This window comes from Mobula birostris, chromosome 6 (assembly GCF_030028105.1).
Source record: "Mobula birostris isolate sMobBir1 chromosome 6, sMobBir1.hap1, whole genome shotgun sequence".
NCBI classification, from domain to species: Eukaryota; Metazoa; Chordata; class Chondrichthyes; order Myliobatiformes; family Myliobatidae; genus Mobula; species Mobula birostris.
Window position 1 is genome coordinate 80681020 of NC_092375.1, and position 21091 is coordinate 80702110.

General features: G+C 38.3%; 1 protein-coding gene across 2 annotated transcripts in view; it reads left to right on the top strand.

Moving 5' to 3' along the window:
- Positions 1–21038, top strand: part of cdkl5 (cyclin dependent kinase like 5) — a 208105-nt gene extending 187067 nt beyond the window's left edge. The window contains exons 16-19 of one of the 2 annotated variants that reach the window (XM_072260723.1): positions 3607–3709; positions 11935–12057; positions 13734–13844; positions 15175–21038. In XM_072260723.1, coding sequence (XP_072116824.1) covers positions 3607–3709; positions 11935–12057; positions 13734–13844; positions 15175–15561 — 724 coding nt within the window. In that variant the 3' untranslated portion in view covers positions 15562–21038. The remainder of the gene's footprint in view (positions 1–3606; positions 3710–11934; positions 12058–13733; positions 13845–15174) is intronic. The other variant, XM_072260724.1, reaches the window with a different exon arrangement.
- Positions 21039–21091: the final 53 nt, after the last annotated feature.

Here is a 21091-nt window from a genome sequence, read left to right on the forward strand (position 1 = left end):
TGCCAAGCAGCATCTAATTAATTAACATGTTTATTTCGGCTTTTTTCTTAAAGATGTGCTTTGTGTCTCCCAGCTACCGCTGCATTCTCCATGAATAGGTATCTGTCCGCAGCCCGGGGGTTGGGGTGCTGGGACACTGGGGTGTCATCTCATCGTCGTCTGTTTCCATTAGGGCAGGCAGCTCATCTTCTTCTATCTCTGCCTGCCTCGATGTCGAAGGTTGAGGTTGGTCGTCTGCTGTGGCTGATGTGGAAGACTTGAAAACGACAATATGCTTGACTGCTGAGTCTCGTGCATTTTTCTATCATACAGTTCTTTGTAAGCACTCAAACCATCTTGCAAATATGCCCTAAACCGATGTACCCTTTCAAAATTAAAGTCGTACTTTATCATTACAGCAAAAATCTCACGCAGTTGCTTCACGTGCAGTTCCTGGACGACTTCACTTTCTGTCCGTTCGCTACTGCATTGGGTTTCGATTGTTATCCTTTCCTCTTCCAATTGCATCAGCTCTTCATCTATCAGTTCTTGGTCATGGGATGCCAAAACCTCTTCAACATCGTCTTTGTCAACTTCCACAAGCCAAACTCACTTTGTCCTTGCTTCGTTCACCACGATCAAAACGCTTAATTATGTCTAGTCTTACACTAAGTGTAGCATCCTTACGAGTTCTTTTAGGCTTTTCTGATACCTTAGAACTCATCTTGCTAACGGCTGCTCACAGGCACATGTTTAAGCAGTGCGGGCTAGAATGCCGTTCCCGGGGAGAGCGGCTGCTCGGGGCGCACGCTGCCTTTTTTTGTAACAGTGAAAACACCTTCTGTTAGTGAAAAGAGGGAACTAATGTAGGTCTTTCGTAACAGTGAGGTTTCGTAAAGCGAACGTTCGAAAAGCAGGGGACACCTGTATGTTAAAACCTATTTCCCTAAACCTAAGCTTACATCTTGACTTGGAAGACAGTGAAGGATTGGGAAGAGGGTGTTGGAGATACAAGAAAGACAATTGTTTGGTTTCACCCTCATCCATGAGCACCTTGGAGTTGAAGGTAGCCGAGATAGTTGTTGCACGAGTCAAAGGTGGTGATGAATCGGCATATAGGAGAGAGATTGGAAAATCTGATTGGATGCTGCCACAACAACCACCTCTCAATCAACATCAGCAAAACCAAAGAGCTAATTATTGACTGAAGGAGGCGGAATTCAGAGGTCATGATCCACTTCTCATTAGGTGATTGGAGATGGAGAGGGTCAGTAATTTTAAATTCCTTGGGGATATTTCAGAGGATTTGACCTGGGACTAGCACATAAGTGCAACTACAAAGAAGGTACTGTTGTGCCTCTGCTGTCTTAATAGTTTGTGCAGATTCAGCATGTTATCTAAAACTTTTGACAAACTTTTATCAATAAACAGTGGAGAGTATCCTGACTGGTTGCTTCATGGCCTGCTACGGAAAAACAAATGCCCATGAACGGAAAAGCCTACAAAAAGTAATGGATACGTCCCAGTTGAGCACAAGAAAAGCTTTCCCCAATATTGAGCACATCTGCACAGAGCACTGCCACAGGAAAACAGCATGCATCATCAAGGCCCTCTCCCCTCACCATTCAGGTGGTGCTCTCTTTTTGCTGCTGCCGTTGGGCAGGAGGTAAAGGAGCCTTAGGTCCCACACACAAGGTTCAGGTGTAATTATTACCATTGAACCATTGGGCTCCAGAATAAGTGTGGATAACTTCACTCACCTCAATACTGAACTGATTCCACAACACTGAACTTGTTCTCAATATAATTTGTTACTTAATTATTTTTATTATTTTTTTTTGTATTTGTATTTGCACAGTTTATGTTACACATTGGTGTTTATCCGTCTTTGCATGTAGTTTTTCATTGATTCCATTATATTTGTATCTCCTGTGAACACCCACAAGAATATAAATCTCAGGGTGGTAAATGGTGACATAGATGTATTTTGACAAGAAATTTACGTTAAACTTTAAGATAATGAATGGAAAGAAGTTACAGAATTTACAACAGATGAGTAAAGAGGATGTTCTTCAGTTCAAGGGTCTTGTGTCATGGACAAGCGATCAATTTTGGATGAGAAAAATATGGCCTTGTTATACTTGTGGTCCGGTTGTCGTAAACTTCTTTTGATCTACCCAAAGCAAAGACACCGCACACTACGGTGAATGTAACTTTAACTCTTTATTAGCAAGTTACCAGAGAGAACCCTCCTTAAGCAACCTTTTGGGCTGCTCCAGGGGTCCCTGGCTTCTGAAGCAAATGCAGTGCTTTTTATACATATGCACATAGATACAGGTGGGTTCACCTCCTTAGTTTCTGTACAGATGAGTATTGTTTAACTTATCAGCCATAAATTGTTCATGTAACAGCTTAACTACCCTTATGTCTGAGAGCAGCCAGACATAAGCTTACCCCTCAGAGCTTCCCACCCTTGAAACAGGCATTCCTTATAATGCTTATCTAGCAAGCGCTACGTTTCTTACAGCAGTTAATCAAACAATGGTATAAGTTGTTCTTAAGCAAGGACTGAAGTTAAACAGGTCACATACCAAGAATAATATCACCCGCTCAGCCTATCTTGTGAGAAACACTTGTGCTTCTATGCTTTTTGTCAAAGCCTTAGCCACTATGACCCTTACAAAATAGCCAGGGTCACAAGAGGCCTGCGAGATGCTAACTTCTTAACATTATATTACACAGTTAGATCAGGTGATGAATGGCCGAACAGGTTGCCTTTCCTATCTTGTTCCAATTTATATCCTTTAGATGTAACAGAGCAGAGACAAGGTACATACCAAGAAGAAAGTGGTACTTTTGAAGGTGGAGGTGAGGATGTGATTGAGCAGAATGCTAGCTGCAGTGCTGGCATATTGAATGGTGAGCACCCAGAAGTATTTCTTCTGAAATCAGGCACTAAGTCATTGAGTGATAAGGCATGTATAGCAGCCTTTAGCCCAATATATCCATGCCAACCAAGTTACCCATCAAAATGGCTCATATCCCTCTAACTCTTTCCTATCCTGTCCATGTACATCTCCAAGTTTCTTTAAAATGTTGTTATTCTACCTGCCTCAAGTACTCCCTGTGGCAGCTCGGTGCAATAACCTTCTGCTTGAAAAAGTTACTGCTCAGGTCCTTTTTAATTTTTTTCCTTTAATACTATGACCTCTGGTTTTTGATTCCCTTTCTCATTTCTTTAAAACCAAGCACAAATAAACTGCTATGATACCCTTGGAAATCTTTGTTTAATACCTTTAGAACATTTGCCAAGTTGCAAATGTTTGTACATTAATGGGATGGGTGTTTAGGGTACTTTTCTTTGTGTTATTTGTAAATATTAACAACATGTGAACCTGGCTGAAGTTTATATTTATTTGGTGCAACTGGATTATGTTCTCAGTTAACTGGAGTTAGCATTCAGTTGAGTGCATCATAGAGTCTTAACACCATACAACACAGGAAGCTTGAGTACTCATCTAGGTATTGTTTCACCGTTGATTTATCAAATTTTATCAGACATACAGTTTCTTAGAATGGATTGCATTGATTGTTCTTAAAACCTAATCAATTTCTTTTTCGTTTCAGGAGGAGTACAGAAAATCTTAACATTAACCCTCTGGAGCAAACAAAGGAAAAGGGGAAAGGTTTCTTCAGAGCAATAAAAAAGAAGAAGAAGAAATCACAAACGGTAAGTTTAATTTTGTTTCAGAGCATTTACAATGATTTGTAAGACATAGGAGCAGTATTAGGCTATTCAGCCAATCAAATCTGCTCCATTGGAGGGTCAAAGTTTGATCTTACAATATATTCGCAAAGTTTATTTTGTGTGGAATAATTTCTACATCGAATTACTCTCTGACAAGTGTGAAAAGGAATTAATTATACAGTCAAAGGGGCAAATTAAATGCAAAGGTCTTTATCTACACGATAAAACAGTTAATTTTGTGCATTCCCTCAAGCTCTAAACATATTAGTAGAGAACTTCACTCAAGTAATTGTATTAGATCACTTTAGTTTATGTAATCAACTATATAACTTGATTTTAATACTATTAGTTCTAGTTATGGCAATAGAATATTTTCCTCTTGGGCTATGTGTTTTGGTAAGGAAATGAGTGCATGTTTATAAAAGAAAATCTAGTCACAATAATGTGATATGTCCTGATTTGGGAAATTTCAATTTTTTAGAATTAATAAATTTCCTCATCCAAGTAATTGTTGTAGCCCCCTGGAAAGCCTCAGGCTCACTCAACTCGCTGTCGTCTGGGGGAAACAGCCCTCAGCCCCGCCAAACTGAGTAATTAAGTTTTTTGTGGGTGCTGTGTGATATACCCCACCCCGTCAAATAACAAACAAAACACTATATACGATTAATTGATTACAATTTATAGATGTTACTGGAACTATGTAATTAATAGAGATAAAATATAAAAGGAAAATAAAAGGCACCAAACTTATCAAAGTTCAACCTGTTCGTGCACGAACAGTTGGAGCTCTAGTAAGGATCCGCCCTTCACCATTCGATCTCCTGTGACCACTTTGACCCGCCGCCTGGGACCAACCACGGTGGCCGACCAGACACTCCACACAAGTCTGTCTCCATCTCCTCTCCTTGCTGAAGACCCTGGCCCTTGGACTCCTGCTTGGGGTCCGACCCCGTTAGCCAGCTGACAGCATCGCATCTGCTCTCTCTCTCCCCATCGCGCCTTCTGCCCAAAAACCCACGCATCACAATAGCTTACAGACACACAAGAAAGAATAACATCTATCCCAATTGGTTCGTTCGCTCTCTTATCAATAATATAACCCAGACAAGTTGCTAGCGAGAGAACTTTGTCAGCAGTTAACATAACAAAGAAGCCATTTTAATTAGCCTACGCAGTAACATAAAAGAAGAAACCCCTTACATTATGTTAGCAAGAAAATAAATTTCCCCTGTTAATTGTAACAGCAATGACAAAGTGAAGCTTCTTTCCAGACTGTATAAAAATCATGTAGTTTATCACTGGAAAGGAGAAATTTGTTTTTGATGCAAAATCTACTTTGAGAGGCGAAGTACTTAATTATGTTTGAAATTCCAATTCTTTGGCAAGAGATAGAACATATTTTTAACATGATGGATCCTTGAAGTGAATTAAGTACCTTGGGTGGTACAGGGTTTTATCCTCAGTGAAAGTCCCTCGTAAAGTGAAAGACTTGTGAAATTGGTAAATTTTGATAACCTTTTCAAATACTACTTTGCACTTTTATGCTTTCATACGGCCAAGAGCTTACAAAATTACAGAATGGTTACAATGTAGAAGCAGCCCTTTTAGCCAGTCAAGTCTGTACTGGTTCAAAATAAGAGTAATCCAGCGAGTCCGACTCCCCGTCTTCTCCTCATTGCCTACAAGTTCTTATTTGGGATACTAATTCAGCTCAGTAATTGAATCTAACTTTATTTCTACTCCTGGCTGTCCATTTACATCCAAGCTATTCACAGTGCAAATGTTTTCCTCATGTCACTAATGGTACCTTTTTTCAGCCATCTTTCTTCAATGTTCTTTAATCCTTGAACCCTCCAAAAATGAGAATGGTTTTTATCCTTCTTGTTCCATTCGGACCACTGCTTTCCAATGAGAACAATAACAGCTTCTCTGGTCTATCCATATAATGGAAGACCCTACCTACATCAGTTCTACCTCTACTTGCAATCATTTACCTGTTTGCATGCATACAAAATGCCATTCAATTCTTTTTTATGTTCTTTCTCAGGCCTTTTATCTGCCTTTCAGATTTATAGAGTTGTACAGTATAGAAGCAGGCTTTTTTGCACAACTTCTCCTTGCTGACCAAGATGTCTCCAGAGATGATTCCATTTTCCTGCATGTGGACTGTAACTCTCTAAAATACTCTATCCATGTAGTTGTTGAAGGCCTTTTAAACATTGTTAAAATAGTTTTATCTTGCAGCATACTCATGGTGGAAAAAGTTGTTCGCTACTCTATAGTAATGTTATTGATGGTATTAGGATTGTATGAATTAATCTGGTGTTGTGCGTGAACTTGTGTAACCATCATCAGAGTGTTAAATTGCAGTTTAGAAAAGAATTTGCTGACAGTGAGAAGTAATTTGCCAATTTCTTTGTCAATCAGGCTATGTGACACCACTGCTGCAAGTGCTTTTGGTTTAGAGTTATTTTATGCACGTGCTTTATGCCTAACTATTCTTAAGTCACATTTTGCTGAAGAAGTTACCAATCCTATTGGAAAATGCATTGTCATTTGTTTCCTGTGAGCTTTGAAATCGGCCGTTTATTGAGTAAGTTGACATTCTGCTATACAATAAACTGTGTGTGATATATACCTCACCCCATCTCCAGTTCATGGATGACAGTCATGTCAGTAAGTTATCGCTTAGGAAAATAGGTGTTGCATTGCATTGTTACAGGAATATAATAAAACTTGAGATTTTTTTTTACTATCAGGGGTAGTCAGACCTGTATCTCGAACGTGGACTCTGGTTAGATACTCTTTAAACTCTTTACTGTATTTACCCTCCTGTACAACATTCATCCAAAGTTTTCATATTTCGTGACATATTTTGGCTCCCAGCTAATTCAGTGAATTTTAAAATCTCAGTCTTTCTTTCATTTTTGTTTCCATGGGTTTATATCTGTCTTATCATTCATCTTCTCCAAGACTTTTATCCTCAATTGATATTCATTGAGATGTACAGCACAGAAAACTTAACCTAGTTGCCTATCAGAACTCGTCCCATTTGCCTGTATTTGATCCATATCCTTCTAAGCTTTGGTATCCATGTATCTGTCCAAATGTCTTTTAAACACAGTACCTGCTTCTATCACTTCCTCTGGCAGCTTGTTCCACATACTAACCACCCTCAGTTCCCTTTTTAAAGCATTCCACACAATATTCCAAGTGTGGTCTCACCAACATCTTGTACAGTTGTAACATGACATCCGAGCTCTTGTACTCAGTGCACTGACCAATGAAAGCAAGTGTACCAAATACTATCTTCACCGTACTGTGTTGCCACTTTCCGAAAACTATGTAGTTGTATACTTAGGTCACTTTTTTCTACAATACTCTCCAGGGCACTGCCATTTACTGTGCAAGTCCTGCCCTGGTTTAACTTGCCAAAATCCAACACTTCACACTTCTGTGACGTAGAACTGGCGGGATTACTCTTATATTGAGCCAGTATAGACTTTACCAGCCAAGGGGCTCCTTCCATATTTACTGTTGGCTATAGGAAAGCATAAAAACATAAAATAGTATTTGAAAAGACAAAATAAAGTTTTCACATTTAGCTTACATTTATAAAAAAGAGAAGTTTACCAATTTCAGTCTTTCACTTAAGGAGGAGTTTACACAGGATAAAACCCTGTACCACCCAAGTAAATTAATTCACACAAAAAATGCTGGTGAACACAGCAGGTCAGGCAGCATCTCTAGGAAGAGGTACAGTCGACGGTTTGGGCCGAGACCCTTCGTCAGGACTAACTGAAAGAAGAGATAGTAAGAGATTTGAAAGTGGGAGGGGGAGAGGGAGATCTGAAATGATAGGAGAAGACAGGAGGGAGAGGGATGGAGCTAAGAGCTGGAAAGTTGATTGGCAAAAGGGATATGAGAGGATCATGGGACAGGAGGCCTACGGAGAAAGAAAGAGGGAGGGAAGCCCAGAGGATGGGCAAGGAGTTATAGTGAGAGGGGGAAAAAAAGAGAGAAAGAAAAATAAATAAATAAATAAATGACGGATGGGGTACAAAGGGGAGGTGGGGCGTTAACGGAAGTTAGAGAAGTCAATGTTCATACCATCAGGTTGGAGGCTACCCAGACGGAATATAAGGTGCTGTTCCTCCAACCTGAGTGTGGCTTCATCTTGACAGTAGAGGAGGCCGTGGATAGACATTATCAGAATGGGAATGGGCCGTGGAATTAAAATGTGTGGCCACTGGGAGATGCTGCTTTCTCTGGCGGACAGAGCGTAGGTGTTCAGCGAAATGGTCTCCCAGCCTGCATTGGGTCTCACCAATAATTAGAAGGCCGCATCGGGAGCACCGGACGCAGTATCGGACCCCAGCCAACTCACAGGTGAAGTGTTGCCTCACCTGGAAGGACTGTCTGGGGCCCTAAATGGTGGTGAGGGAGGAAGTGTAAGGGCATGTATAGCACTTGTTCCGCTTAGAAGGATAAATGCTGGGAGGGAGATCGGTGGGAAGGGATGAGGGGGACGAATGGACAAGGGTGTCGCGTAGGGAGCGATCCCTGCGGAATGCAGAAAGGGGGGGGAGGGAAAGATGTGCTTAGTGGTGGGATCCCGTTGGAGGTGGTGGAAGTTACGAAAAATTATATGTTGGACCCAGAGGCTGGTGGGGTGGTGGGAGGATGGGGTGAGAGCAGATGTGCGTGAAATGGGAGAGATGCGTTTGAGAGCAGAGTTGATGGTGGAGGAAGGAGGAGCCCCTTTCTTTAAAAAAGGAGGACATCTCCTTCATCCTGGAATGAATAGCCTCATCCTGAGAGCAGATGTGGCAGAGATGGAGGAATTGCGAGAAGGGGATGGCATTTTTGCAAGAGACAGGGTGGGAAGAGGAATAGTCCAGGTATCTGTGAGAGTCCATAGGCTTATAGTAGACATCAGTAGATAAGCTGGATCTCCCAGTGGCCACACACTTTAATTCCACGTCTCATTCCCATTCTGATATGTCTATCCACGGCCTCCTCTACTGTCAAGATGAAGCCACACTCAGGTTGGAGGAACAACACCTTATATTCCGTCTGGGTAGCCTCCAACCTGGTGGCATGAACATTGACTTCTCTAACTTCATAAATGCCCCACCTCCTCTTCGTACCCCATCCGTTATTTATTTATTTATTCATTCATTCATTCTCTCTTTTTTTCCTCCCTCTGTTCCTCTCACTATAACTCCTTGCCCATCCTCTGGGCTTCCCTCCCCCTTTCTTTCTCCCTAGGCCTCCCATCCCATGATCCTCTCATACCCCTTTTGCCAATCAACTTTCCAGCTCTTAGCTCCATCCCTCCCCCTCCTGTCTTCTCCTATCATTTCGGATCTCCCCCTCCCCCTCCCCCTTTCAAATCTCTTACTAGCTCTTCTTTCAGTTAGTCCTGACGAAGGGTCTTGGCCCGAAATGTGGACTGTACTCTTCCTAGAGATGCTGCCTGGCCTGCTGCGTTGACCAACATTTTTTGTGTGTGTTGCTTGAATTTCCAGCATCTGCAGATTTCCTCATGTTTGCGTTAATTAATTCACAGCAAGGATTCATCATGTTAACAATATGTTGTATTTCTCTCCAATGATTTGGAATTTCGAACATAATTAAATACATTAACTCTCAAAGTAGATTTTGCATCACATGGAAATGCAAATTCCTCTTTTCCAATAATAAACTTGTGAGATTCTGCAGATGCTGAGGTCAGGCAGTATCTACAAAAATGAATATATAGTCGATGTTTCGAGCTGAGACCATCAGGGTTAGAAAGGAAGGGGAAGAATCCAGAATGGGAGGGGAGAGGAAGGTGAAGCCAGGTGGGTGGGAGGAAAGGGGGATGAATTAAGAAGCTGGGAGCTGTTAGGTGGAAAATATAAGGGGATAGGGAAGAAGGAATCTGATAGGAAAGGAGAGTGGACCATGGGAGAAGGGGATGGAGGAAGGGCACCAGGGGGAGTTGACAGGCAGGTGAGGAGAAGAGAGGAGATAAGAGGGGGAGCAAGAGTTGTGGGGGGGGAATTACTGGAAGTTAGAGAAATCGCTGTTCATGCCATCAGGTTGGAGGCTGCCCAGATGGAATGTGAGGTGTGTGCTACTGCGATCTGAGAGTGGCCTCATTTTTGCAGTAGAGGAGCCCATGGACTGAAATGTCACAAAGGGAATGGGGATGGGAATGAAAATGGTTGACCACCAAGAAATCCTGCCTTTTGTGGATGGAGCATAGGTGCTCTACGAAGTGGTCCCCCAGTTTACAATGTGTCTCACCAACATACTGGAGGCTGCATCAGGAGTATTGGATACTGTAGACGACCCCTACAGATCCACAAGTGAAATGTTGTCTCACCTGGAAGGATTGTTTGGGGCCCTGAATAGAGATAAGGGAGGAGGTGAAAGGGCAGTTGCAGAGGGATGAATGGACAAGGGAATCATGGAGAGAGTAATCCCTGGGGAAAGCGGAGAGTGGGAGGGAGGTAAAAATATGTTTGGTGGTAGAATCCCATTGAAGATGGCAGAAGTTGCAGAGAATGATGAGCTGGATGATGAGGTTACTACACTAATATGCAGGACCTTATCAAAAGCCTTGTTAAATCCATGTAGATGTTGTCTAATATGCCCTAATAGATCCTTTTAATCCCTTCAAAAAGCTCATTCAAATTCGTGAGAGACAATTTTCCATGTGCAAAGCCATGCTGACTGGCCCTAATTAGTTCTTGCCTTTCCAAATATAGGAACCTGTTTAAAATCCCCTCCAGTAACTTTCCCACCACTGATGTTAGGCTTTCTAGCTTGTAGCTTCCTGGCTTGTCCTTGTTACCCTTCTTAAATTAGGACACAACATCAGTCAGTGTTCTGCCACCTCAGCATGGCTAATGACGATACCAATATCTCTGCCAGGACCCCAGTGATTTCTTCCTTGACTTCTCACGTTGTTCTAGAGTACACTTGATAAGGCCGGGGGGATTTATCCACCCTTATACACGTTAAGACCGCCAGCATCTTTGCTTTTGCAATGCTTTTCAAGACTCTTGTTAGTGTTTGGGCGAATCACTGCAGCTGGATCCTTCTCTTCCTACTCTTCTCCAGCCAGAAGAGATGTTCTTAACCTTAGCACCAGGTAGGCAGCACAGTCTTCAAGAACTCTTGTCTTTGTGCTAGTTAAATGTTCCTCTAATAATGCTATAGCCTCTAACTATTACATTTCTCTTTTCTCCCCCACTTGCCAGGGTGCTGTGGACAGTTTGCACATCTCCTTGCAGTATGCACAATTGTCCATACAGGGCACAAGAATCTCACAACTGTCGGACAAAAACCCTAATGCTCTTTTGGAACTACCCTTTGTATCCTACTGCTTCTTCTGTAGTCAAACTTTCATGTCCCTATCCAATTACCAGTTTAGAGATAGTTAAACTAAGGGGTTTGACTGCCTCCTGCAATACAGTGTCTAGGTAATTCTCCCCCTACCTGATGTGCTGCAATGTTTGGAACTTGGATTCGGCTCATCGACCCTGAGCTGAAGTTCCTTGAGCAGCCAACCCTTGCTGTGGTTACAGTTTGCCACAGTGAGGTCCAACAGTTCTCACAAGTTGCAGCTACAATATATTTCTGACCCAGACACCTCTTCTAATTAATAGTTGTATGTGTTAGTTTAATTTCTTAATAATGGAGTTAACCTCTTTAATTCTGCAGAACTTGTTCACGCACTAACGTGCCCTTGATTTAAAAATACTTAACCAATCAGAATAAACAGAGAGAGTAACTTTAAAATACATGCCATTGCCTATATAAGACCTCATAGACAGGCATGCTAACTATGGCTTTGATGGTTTGGTCTAATCTAATCTAGTTTTTAAATATGGATTTTGTTTGGATTGTGGCAATCATACAGTGCTGGAAGTTTCAGCAATATAGCAGCAAAATGTCAATAAGTTCCATGGTGTCCTCATGAATTGGAGAAAGCCACATGACTAGTTTGGTACATTTGTAATATCAAGATTGGATCTCTTAAATGAGTGAAAGCAGACACCTTTATAATTGGTAATTTAAAATAGTTACTTCAAAACTTGGACTAAAAAAAGAATGTCCTGTTTGTACCTGCTAATTTCAATAAAAATCGCAGAAATATATCAACATTGTTACAATCTGTGTGCACTTTGGTATATTTATATCTTATATTACAGGCAGAAAACAACGATGGAGAAAATCCAAGTATAAGAAAATCACTCTTTCCTCTTTTTAGTGCAAAGAACCATTTAAAACATATCTGTTCCTCAAGAGAACTTCCTATAGTCAATCTTCCCATGGTATTCATTTTACAATACTGTATTCCTAACAAGCTATAATACTTCTACGCAATAATAGTTAGAGCATGCACATAATGTTTATTTCTTTGAAATGGATTTAAGTTTGGGTCTTCCTCTGTATTCTCATTAATAATAAAGGGAATGCAGACAGGAACTTTACCATTGAGTATCTGGATACTTTCAATTTTTTTGGTGAAAAAGAGCCTTCCCTTGCTGCATTGAACTAACAGCATGTACAAGAATCATATGGTTTCAGATTTGGGAAGCAGTAACAACAAAGACACAGCTGCATGTAACGGGTGAATGCTGAATTATACACATGATTTAACTATGGTGCTTCTTAGAGAAAAAAATGACATTTTTCACACAGATTAATTTAGTATCACTTCAGAGATACTGTATACCGGAAAGATTAATTTGTAAACTGTGCTACACAGAAATTTGTGCTTTTAACTGTGTTCATGCTGTTGTAAACTGATGGTTTAAGTGGAAATCATTTGTTTGCACAAGACAGCAGATATGTTGTTAATCTTTCACTTTATATAAAAGTTTATTCAACCCAATAATACTGATTTTCTTGAAATTATTCTCAATTGGCAAAGTTTTTCTATTGTAAAAAGCATGAGCAGTTGTTTGCTCTTTACGCTGCAAAACTGTCAGCAGTTTCTGAAGCCTATCCATTCATAGGTAAAGGCATAATTCTAGATCTCTGTTGTTAATAGTTCCTTGCTTTTCCAAAGCTTGCAGTTTTGAAATCCTTACCGATGTAACTTTCTCTAAATTACTTTTTTGAAATCAACTTTTATGAGCCATACTTACTATAAAAAACCCGAAAAATAATCCTAGTTGAATAAGTGAAAAACTGACTTTTTATTTACATATGCTGAGTTATAATTACTATGAAAATTACTGACCTAAAATATTAACTTTGAATTCCCCAAAGAATATTTCAAAATTCAATAGTTTTGAAAATTTTAAAATGCTTAACTTTGTATTGATTTATGATGGTTTGTTTCTACCTTAATTTCACACATGTCCAAATCTTCATTTTGTGCTCTATGATCTATTTAAAAAATATTGATTACTGATTAGAACTTTTATTTCCTGGTTTGTTTTTGGTATATAATGTTGTTGCTGGACTCCAACGGTACTCCATAACTTATACTAGAATTAACAAACAGGGAAGGAAAAATTTATGCCATGGAGATCTTTTGGGAAAAGGACCAAAACATCCTATTTTCAAATTAATTTTCTCATTCACAACAAAAACTTGCATTTCAGTTTATATCCCATTGCAAGAACAGTGAAAAGTCTCTTTTTAAAATATTTTGAAATGTGTAATTGTAATGAGCAGCTAAAATAATAAATCTTTGCATAAGTATTCTTCAGTTAACTCCTCACATATTAATTGTCTACTTCCTCCTCTGATAGGCACCATAGAGGAAAATGTTTCGACAAAGCTATGTAATCTTTCATTCAATCTAGTTTTGACTTTCCATCTTGACTACCAGCTGCGTATGTATTTGCTTCATTACCAGGATTCTATTCACTCCATTTCCAGGGTGTGATCAAGCTAAACTCTAAAGTATGCATGTCCTTTCCAACGTTAAAATTCAAGAATCGTAGATTATTATGTGTGAAAGTTCCTGTGGTAATGTAAGCCTCTTCAATTTTAGATGCCAAGTGGTGATGGCCATGATCGCCAGGCATTACAGAAAGCCCTACAGTCTCGTCAAAACAGAGGCAAGGATTGGCCCACAGATAAAATGGTGGATGATCAGCCTCAGGTATTTTTCTAAAGCATCTTGGACTGTTTCAGAGCCAGTGAGATACCTTTTGATGTGCACTCACAATTGTTAAGTGGGGAATTTGAACAAAATAAAATGGCTGTCATCTACAAAAATACCAATTACTGGTACTTTTTCCTTTCTTTGGCCATTTCCTGGGATTGAGGTTGAATTGCTTCTATACCACTTCTGTTGGTTCTGAGGTGACCACAAAAGCTAATGTTAAATTACAGTCTCTTCCACACTTGGAGCTGGAGGTGCCTGACAGGGTGGGGCAGTGCACTCCTTGTTCTATTTAAAATCAGCTCTTGTGTACACACAACGCATGGATTCAGTGTTCTTAATATCACCCCAAATGCTCATTCCACCAGGGGTTGGTGGGAGTGATGCATCTTTTCAAGATGGCTTTGAGCATGTTCTTGAATCTTTCCTTCTGATCTACCAGTAATCTCCTTGTGTGACAGCTTGAAATAATTTCTATTTCAGGAATCTGGTGTCAGCCATGTGAACAACTTAGTATGAACAGCTAAACTTGACTGAGTGTAATTGTGGCCTCAATGATGGAGGTGTTGATCTGGGAGAGAACACTGATGTTAGTTCACTTCTTCTCATGAATGAAGAGGATTTTGAAGAGAAAATACGGGTCTTAAGTTTTTAGGAGGGCTGAGATCACTGTTGCCTTGGTAGTTTTCTGCTCAGTATGAAATCTTGATTTTCAAACCCCCTATATTCCTTAATTGATTAAAGGCTATGCTGGTGCGTTAAAGGTAATGCAGAATTGTGTCATCAATGTCTTCCTTCATGGCTCCCAAGATGTGAGATGTAGTTCATGTTTTCCAGGAACTGACTGTGAATCTTCATTGTTGGAGGGCGGTGTTGCACAGATAGTTGGTAGAGGACTTTGTCTTTCAGAAAATGAGTGCAAGGCCAATTCTCTCATATAATTTAAAGATTAGCTTTATTTGTCACATGTACAGTGAAATGCTTTGTTTATGTCAATAACCAACAAACTCTGAGGATGTCCTGGGGAAGCCTGCAAATATTGCCATGCTTCCAGCACGAGCACAGCATGCTCACAGTTTTCTAACCCTAACCTTAACACATATGTTTTTGGAATGTGAGAAGAAACTGGAGCATCCAGAGGAAACCCATGCAGTCACGGGGAGAAAATACGAACTCCTTACAGATAGCAGTGGAAATTGAACCTTGATCGCTGATCACTGGTGTGCTAACCACTACTTAACTGTACTTTCTAGAATGCAGAAGCAATTTTAAACAAGGCTTGTTTTAAATTGGTTAGTTAATCAAGGTTTTTTTTAATCTTTTACAGAAACATCCCTTGAAATCCCTTCGAAAGTTCTTGCAGCTCCCTACTTCATTTAGTCATTCTGCTTCCTCAGATGTGCGATTTCAAGCTTTGCCAAGCCAGCCAGACAAATCTACTCATACTGAGGGTCGCCTCCATGCAACAGGACAGTCTCATAGCAGCAATATACGACAAGATTTCCAGGCAAAATCTAGGTCAAATTTCCAACTACCTGGTCAAATGGAGCCAATCTGGCATGTGCTACCAAGTGGCAGGACTGGAATTGATGGAGCCATGAACTCTGAGCAGATAATCTCCAAGTCAAGTCAGAATGGTCATTCTCTACATTTACCCAGAACAGCACGTCCCAGAATGCCAAATCTAAATGATTTAAAGGAAACAGCACTGTAATTGTAGTTTGTGTTGTCATACAAAAAAAAATAGTGGTCTTATTTTAGATTAATAACCTGTCATTCATGTAATAAACATTACTAAAGTAATGTTTTCAGTTTTAAAAAATAATTGCACCAGTGATAAGCAGAATTATTTTAAACTAAAGTTTTTCAAGAAATCACCTAACAGCTGTGTAGAAATGACATGTATATAATGATTTCTAGGAAAGCTCAATTCATATGGTGTTGGAATTATTCTGTATCAGTTAAATAGTTTGTAGTAACTAGCAAACATTATATTTGTATATTACTGGGGAAAACTTATTGGAGATTGTCATGGGATCCACGTTTTCACAAGAGCACAATGTTGTAGTGTAGTACTGTTCAGTTTATTCAGTTTATTCACAAGCTGCTGATGTTTTCTGACATTTGGTACACTCTCTTCCTCATAACTATTATAACTTGCATTATATTTAAGCATATGAATAGTGGCATTTCAGCAACTATGCTGGTAATTATATTTGCTGTGTGCGGTTAGCAGCTTGTCAAAGTTTGATAAAAGGATTTTATTTTTGGTATGTAATATAAAATCTATACAAAGTACTTTATGAAAATGATATATAGAATTAACTCAAATTCAATACTTACAAATTGCTGTCATTAACTGAAAATGCAACTAACACCTATTTCAACCAATTATGTGTTACTAAAAATGATTGAGACTACTTCACATTTTATGCAGCTAAGATAATATTTTCATTTGTTTGGGTAATGGATAAAAGGTTTCAATCCAATTACTTGGCTTGAACCAGGTGAATTAAGGTTAAGAGTTTTAATTTCTTCATTTGTACTAAACTGAACTACGTATACAAAAAAATTCTCATGTACTTTATGTAAGTGTGAGAATATAGTTGGAATTGGTTTCAGAACATCCAAACCTCTAGTGTTGTCTTAGATTAAGAATAATATATCAGTGAAAAGATTGCAACATGTTTTACAGGAAAGTTTATTTCTGTTCTTCTCCATATAAGTTGTGTAACTCATTATCTTGACATATAATTCTGTTGTATATTTGTACTAAACTTGCTTTGGCTCCTCCTATCTTCTAAGATTTGATGCTTCTTTATATATCAGTGCAGTAATATACTGTATATTTTGTTCCCTCAGGTGGATGTAATGATACTATATTTTGATTGCTTGAGTGTCACAGTATTTTGTTGATGATGGCCTTAGATAATGTTAATGGGTTATGCTTGCGTAACAACCTTTTCCAGTGGTAAGCTTCCCTTAGTTGATTACTGTGCTCACTAAAGGATGAAATGTGGAGTTCTCATCTTCCCACTTTCCAGTCTGTGCCTATTTCATCTGCTGTGGAGCTGATGGGAACAGAATTTCCACAACACGTTTCATACTGCGTGGTAGTTTTTCAGCATCATGCTGATTCTGTAATGATGCTTTCTTGCTGGTATGTCCTCTTTTTAAAAAAACTATATATTTATTGTGGCAATGGGATCTTCACCAGAGTCTAAGAATGTCTATTCAAACTGAGGTTCAAGTGAATGACAAGCCCAGAAGGGCAGATACCCTCCTGAAATGGCTTGTAGCTATTATCTGGTACGAAAAATCGTTTGCAACAAAATTGTACATTTTCTAGATTGTATTTGCCCATTAAATTGATTCAGTTACAGACTGTTCTCTTACGTTGGAACATTGAAGTCATTTCCATGTTAATTTTCATCTTAACTGCCTCAAATTTTGTTTTTGCACTTGCCTTATCCAGTGCTTCCTGTTCATTGGTGACCTCTTATAACGTGATTCTATAATCTTTTAAAAAAAGTGTTTTGGGAGAAAGCAGTGAGCAAAAGAAACAAACAAAAGTAAAACTCCACTTGAAAATCTGAATGAAAAAATGGTTGATAAAACAGATCAGCTCTGATTGCTCATTAATGAGAAATGTTAATATTATTTCTCTTGGAATTGCTGCCTGATAAACTTATTATTTTCCGAGTTTGCATTAAAGAAAACTCTGGCCTTTTGCATGAACATTAGTTTTTTTAAAAAAGAGAAGTAGTACCAGATCATATGTCAGCCAAAAAGCATTCTGAAGGAAATTACCAAAACTCTCTTGTGTAATTTATAGAAAACCACATACAGTATAGTTTTCAGGCAAAATTTAAAGATTTGCATTTCATATTTTCTGTTTGGAACAGACTGCACTTTTTAAATAACAACTGAAGAACAGCCAAAGGTACATGAACAATAGAACAGCACAGGAACAGGCCTTCAGCCCACCATGTCTGCACTGACTGTGATGCCAATATAAAACTAATCCTATTCACATGCCCATGGTCCAAATCCCTTTATTCCCTCCCAATTTATGTATCTGTCTATCATATCTGTTTATATCACCTCCCTTGGCAGTGCATTACGGCCACCTTCCACTATCTATATAAAAGCAGGCTTGTCTTTTTAAACTCCCTCCCCCATCTTAAAGCTACATACCTAGTACTTAACATGTCCACATGAAGGAAAAGACTATCTACCCTTGCTACGGCTGTTATAAGTTGATATACTTCTATCGGGTCACCCCTCAGCCAATATTCCAGAGAAAACTATTGCAAAGTTGTCCAATGTCTCCTGCTATCTTATACACTCCAGTCCTGGGAATGTGAACTACTACTTCACCCTCTCTAAAGTCTCCACATTCTTTGCCTCTAGTGTGGCATCCAAAACTGCACATAGTGCTCCAAGTATGGCAAAAGTAAGATTTTATACAGCTGCAAATTGACTTGCCATTTTTTTTTTACTTAGTGCTGCAATTGATGAAGGCAAGTATGCTGTACACCTTTATCCAACCTGTGTTGCTGCTAAGTATCCTGCCATTAACTGTGTACTTTCCTCTTGCATTTGACCTTCCAAAATACAACACCTCACATTTGTCTGAATTGAACTCCATCTGCCCAAATTTCTAGCTGACGTACAATCTGCAATGTCCTTTCGCGACCCACATTGCTATTCACAATTTCACCATTTTTTGGCATCTGCAAGCTTTTAATTAAATATCTACATTTTCATCCAAATCACTCATCTGTGATTTATGTATACCACAAGCAATATGTTCCAGAATGATCATCACAGAAGATGAGTCAGAGACCTTTGGTCAGAAATCAAAATGTCTTTTATGACCAAGCTAATTTTGTATCTAACTTATCAGCTCACCATGGACATCTTCATAGTATCTTTTTTTCTCTTAAAATACACATTCTGGGTGAATGTCACCACAATAATGCTCAAATAATGTATACAGTAGAAGTAACAGACTTAACTAGCTAATGAATACATTGCAGTCATAATTTCCAGGCATATTTGTTTAAAACCATTGAATCAGAATTGTAACAATATGCTAAAACATTCATTTTCAACTGAGACATAGAGCTGATTAGTTAGCAACATCAGTACAGAATTATTTTAAAAGATGCATCAATGAAATTTTATGATAGGTGGAATGGAATTTGTGCACCTGAGTAGGTAATAGATTTCATCATTTAGTCATAATGAATAAAAAGATTTCATCACCAGTGATCAAAAAGCATTATATTTATGAACTTATCCCATGGCAATAAATGATAATTCATCAATAAACTTAAATATTTACCAGACTTTAAACAAGCAAGTGAATATTGATTCCTATAAAAAGAGGCCATTGTGTGAACCATCTGCAAAGTTATCTTTTGTAAGAAATTATAAATGGTAATTTGCCATTTTAATTGCAATGACAGTTGCAAATAAGACTTGATTTCTAATTTACATTTGATCCTTTTCTTGCAATAGGCCCTTAATTCAGAATAATTTTTTAAATTATTTTTAGCAAGATGTAAGTAGTTCAGTTTTAAATGGTGTCTTTGCATTCCAAACTTCCCAAAATAGCAAAATACTAAATTTGCAGTATATCAAATTTGTCCAGATACTTTCTCCAAGTTTAACTAATGACCTTACGCATCCTTGAAAATTGTGCCTTGTTGGTTTATTTGCACAACAGTGTATGATTTCTTTCAATGGTATCTTGCCTTATTGTTATTTGAAAGATTTTCACAGCTTCTAAATCAACATCATTTTTTAGGAAAGACTGATTTGTGATTATGTTGCCATCAGGTAATATGTGGTGGATCAACCTTGTCACATTTGGGTTCTTATTTGGTCTCTCTTTTAGGATTCTTGTATGATCCTGTTAGATAAACTTTCCAGATTCCTCATTGAGCTTGACTTTCATAATTTCCTCTGTTGTGCAGACTAAGTGAACATTTAAGGATATATAAAATAGGATATTCAGTACAGACAGTGTAATATTCAATTTATTCAATGGCCTCTGCCATGTCACTGGTAAAGTATTTCTGCTCTTTGTAAAGAAGCATTCACACTAATTTCCATTTTGAAATATGCTTATTTTAAAATATTCCAGAAACTAGGCAATTCTTTGAAGTATGATGTTTCTAACTGTTACTGCATACATGTCTCTACTGGCCAACTTCAGTAATTAGTGAGATCAGATTATCTGTATCTCTAACAGACAAAATATAAAACTAGCATTTGTTTTGAAACAAGTTGATTTTATATTCTGCAGAATTTTACGTTTTTAAAAATGTACTGTTACATTTGCTCTCATTATCTTTTTTACATCATACTTTTTCATATTAAATGTTATATGGAAAGGTCAGTTCTCAGAAATAAAACTTTAAAAAGTTGCACAAAACAACCAATATGCAGAGATTTTTATGCCACATTTTTAAAGCTTTTATACAATAGGAAATGATAAAGTGTTAACCCAGGGTCTAAATAATTCAGCAGAATATAAACCAGCAAGTGTAATTAGTGTTTATGTAAATTTTTGTCTGAAAGAATGTTTCATGCATGCAGATCCAAGTAATACTTAACAGATTTGTATGGATGTACACAGTATATTATCTCTTAGGTCTTAATAGTACAGATGTATAGCGTTAGAAATTGCTATTGGGCTGAAGATATTAATGGGGAAATTTAATAATCGTAAATTGCTATTTAATATTTTTCTGTTTAGATAATATCCCAGATGTACAAAGAATATGGAAATAAAAGTTGTGTTAAGGTGTATATGTATTTCTCTAAAGTATTTAATGCCTAGAGTCACAACTTAAATTATATTTTAGGCAAATACTTAAAAAAAAAACTGTGCACATGTTTTCAAAAATTCAGGTCCCAGTAAACTCAAAAGTCTTTTCTTTTGGAATTCTGTAATGGCATTGTGTGTATATGTCACATAGTGGCATTCTGGTTTAAGCTGTTGCTGTTATTCCCTTTAATTGATGCAACATATAAAGCATTTGTAAATTGTTTATATAACATTTTTATGTTTGTATATTGAACCTTTATGGTGTGTTTCCCATCTGAATGTACAACTATGTTGTAAAATTTAATCATAATGTTGTCACTAAATATTGGCATGAAATTGGTTAATTTTTACTAAGCACAATGTATTTTTGAATGGATCTTGTAAAACACACCTTTATAAAAAT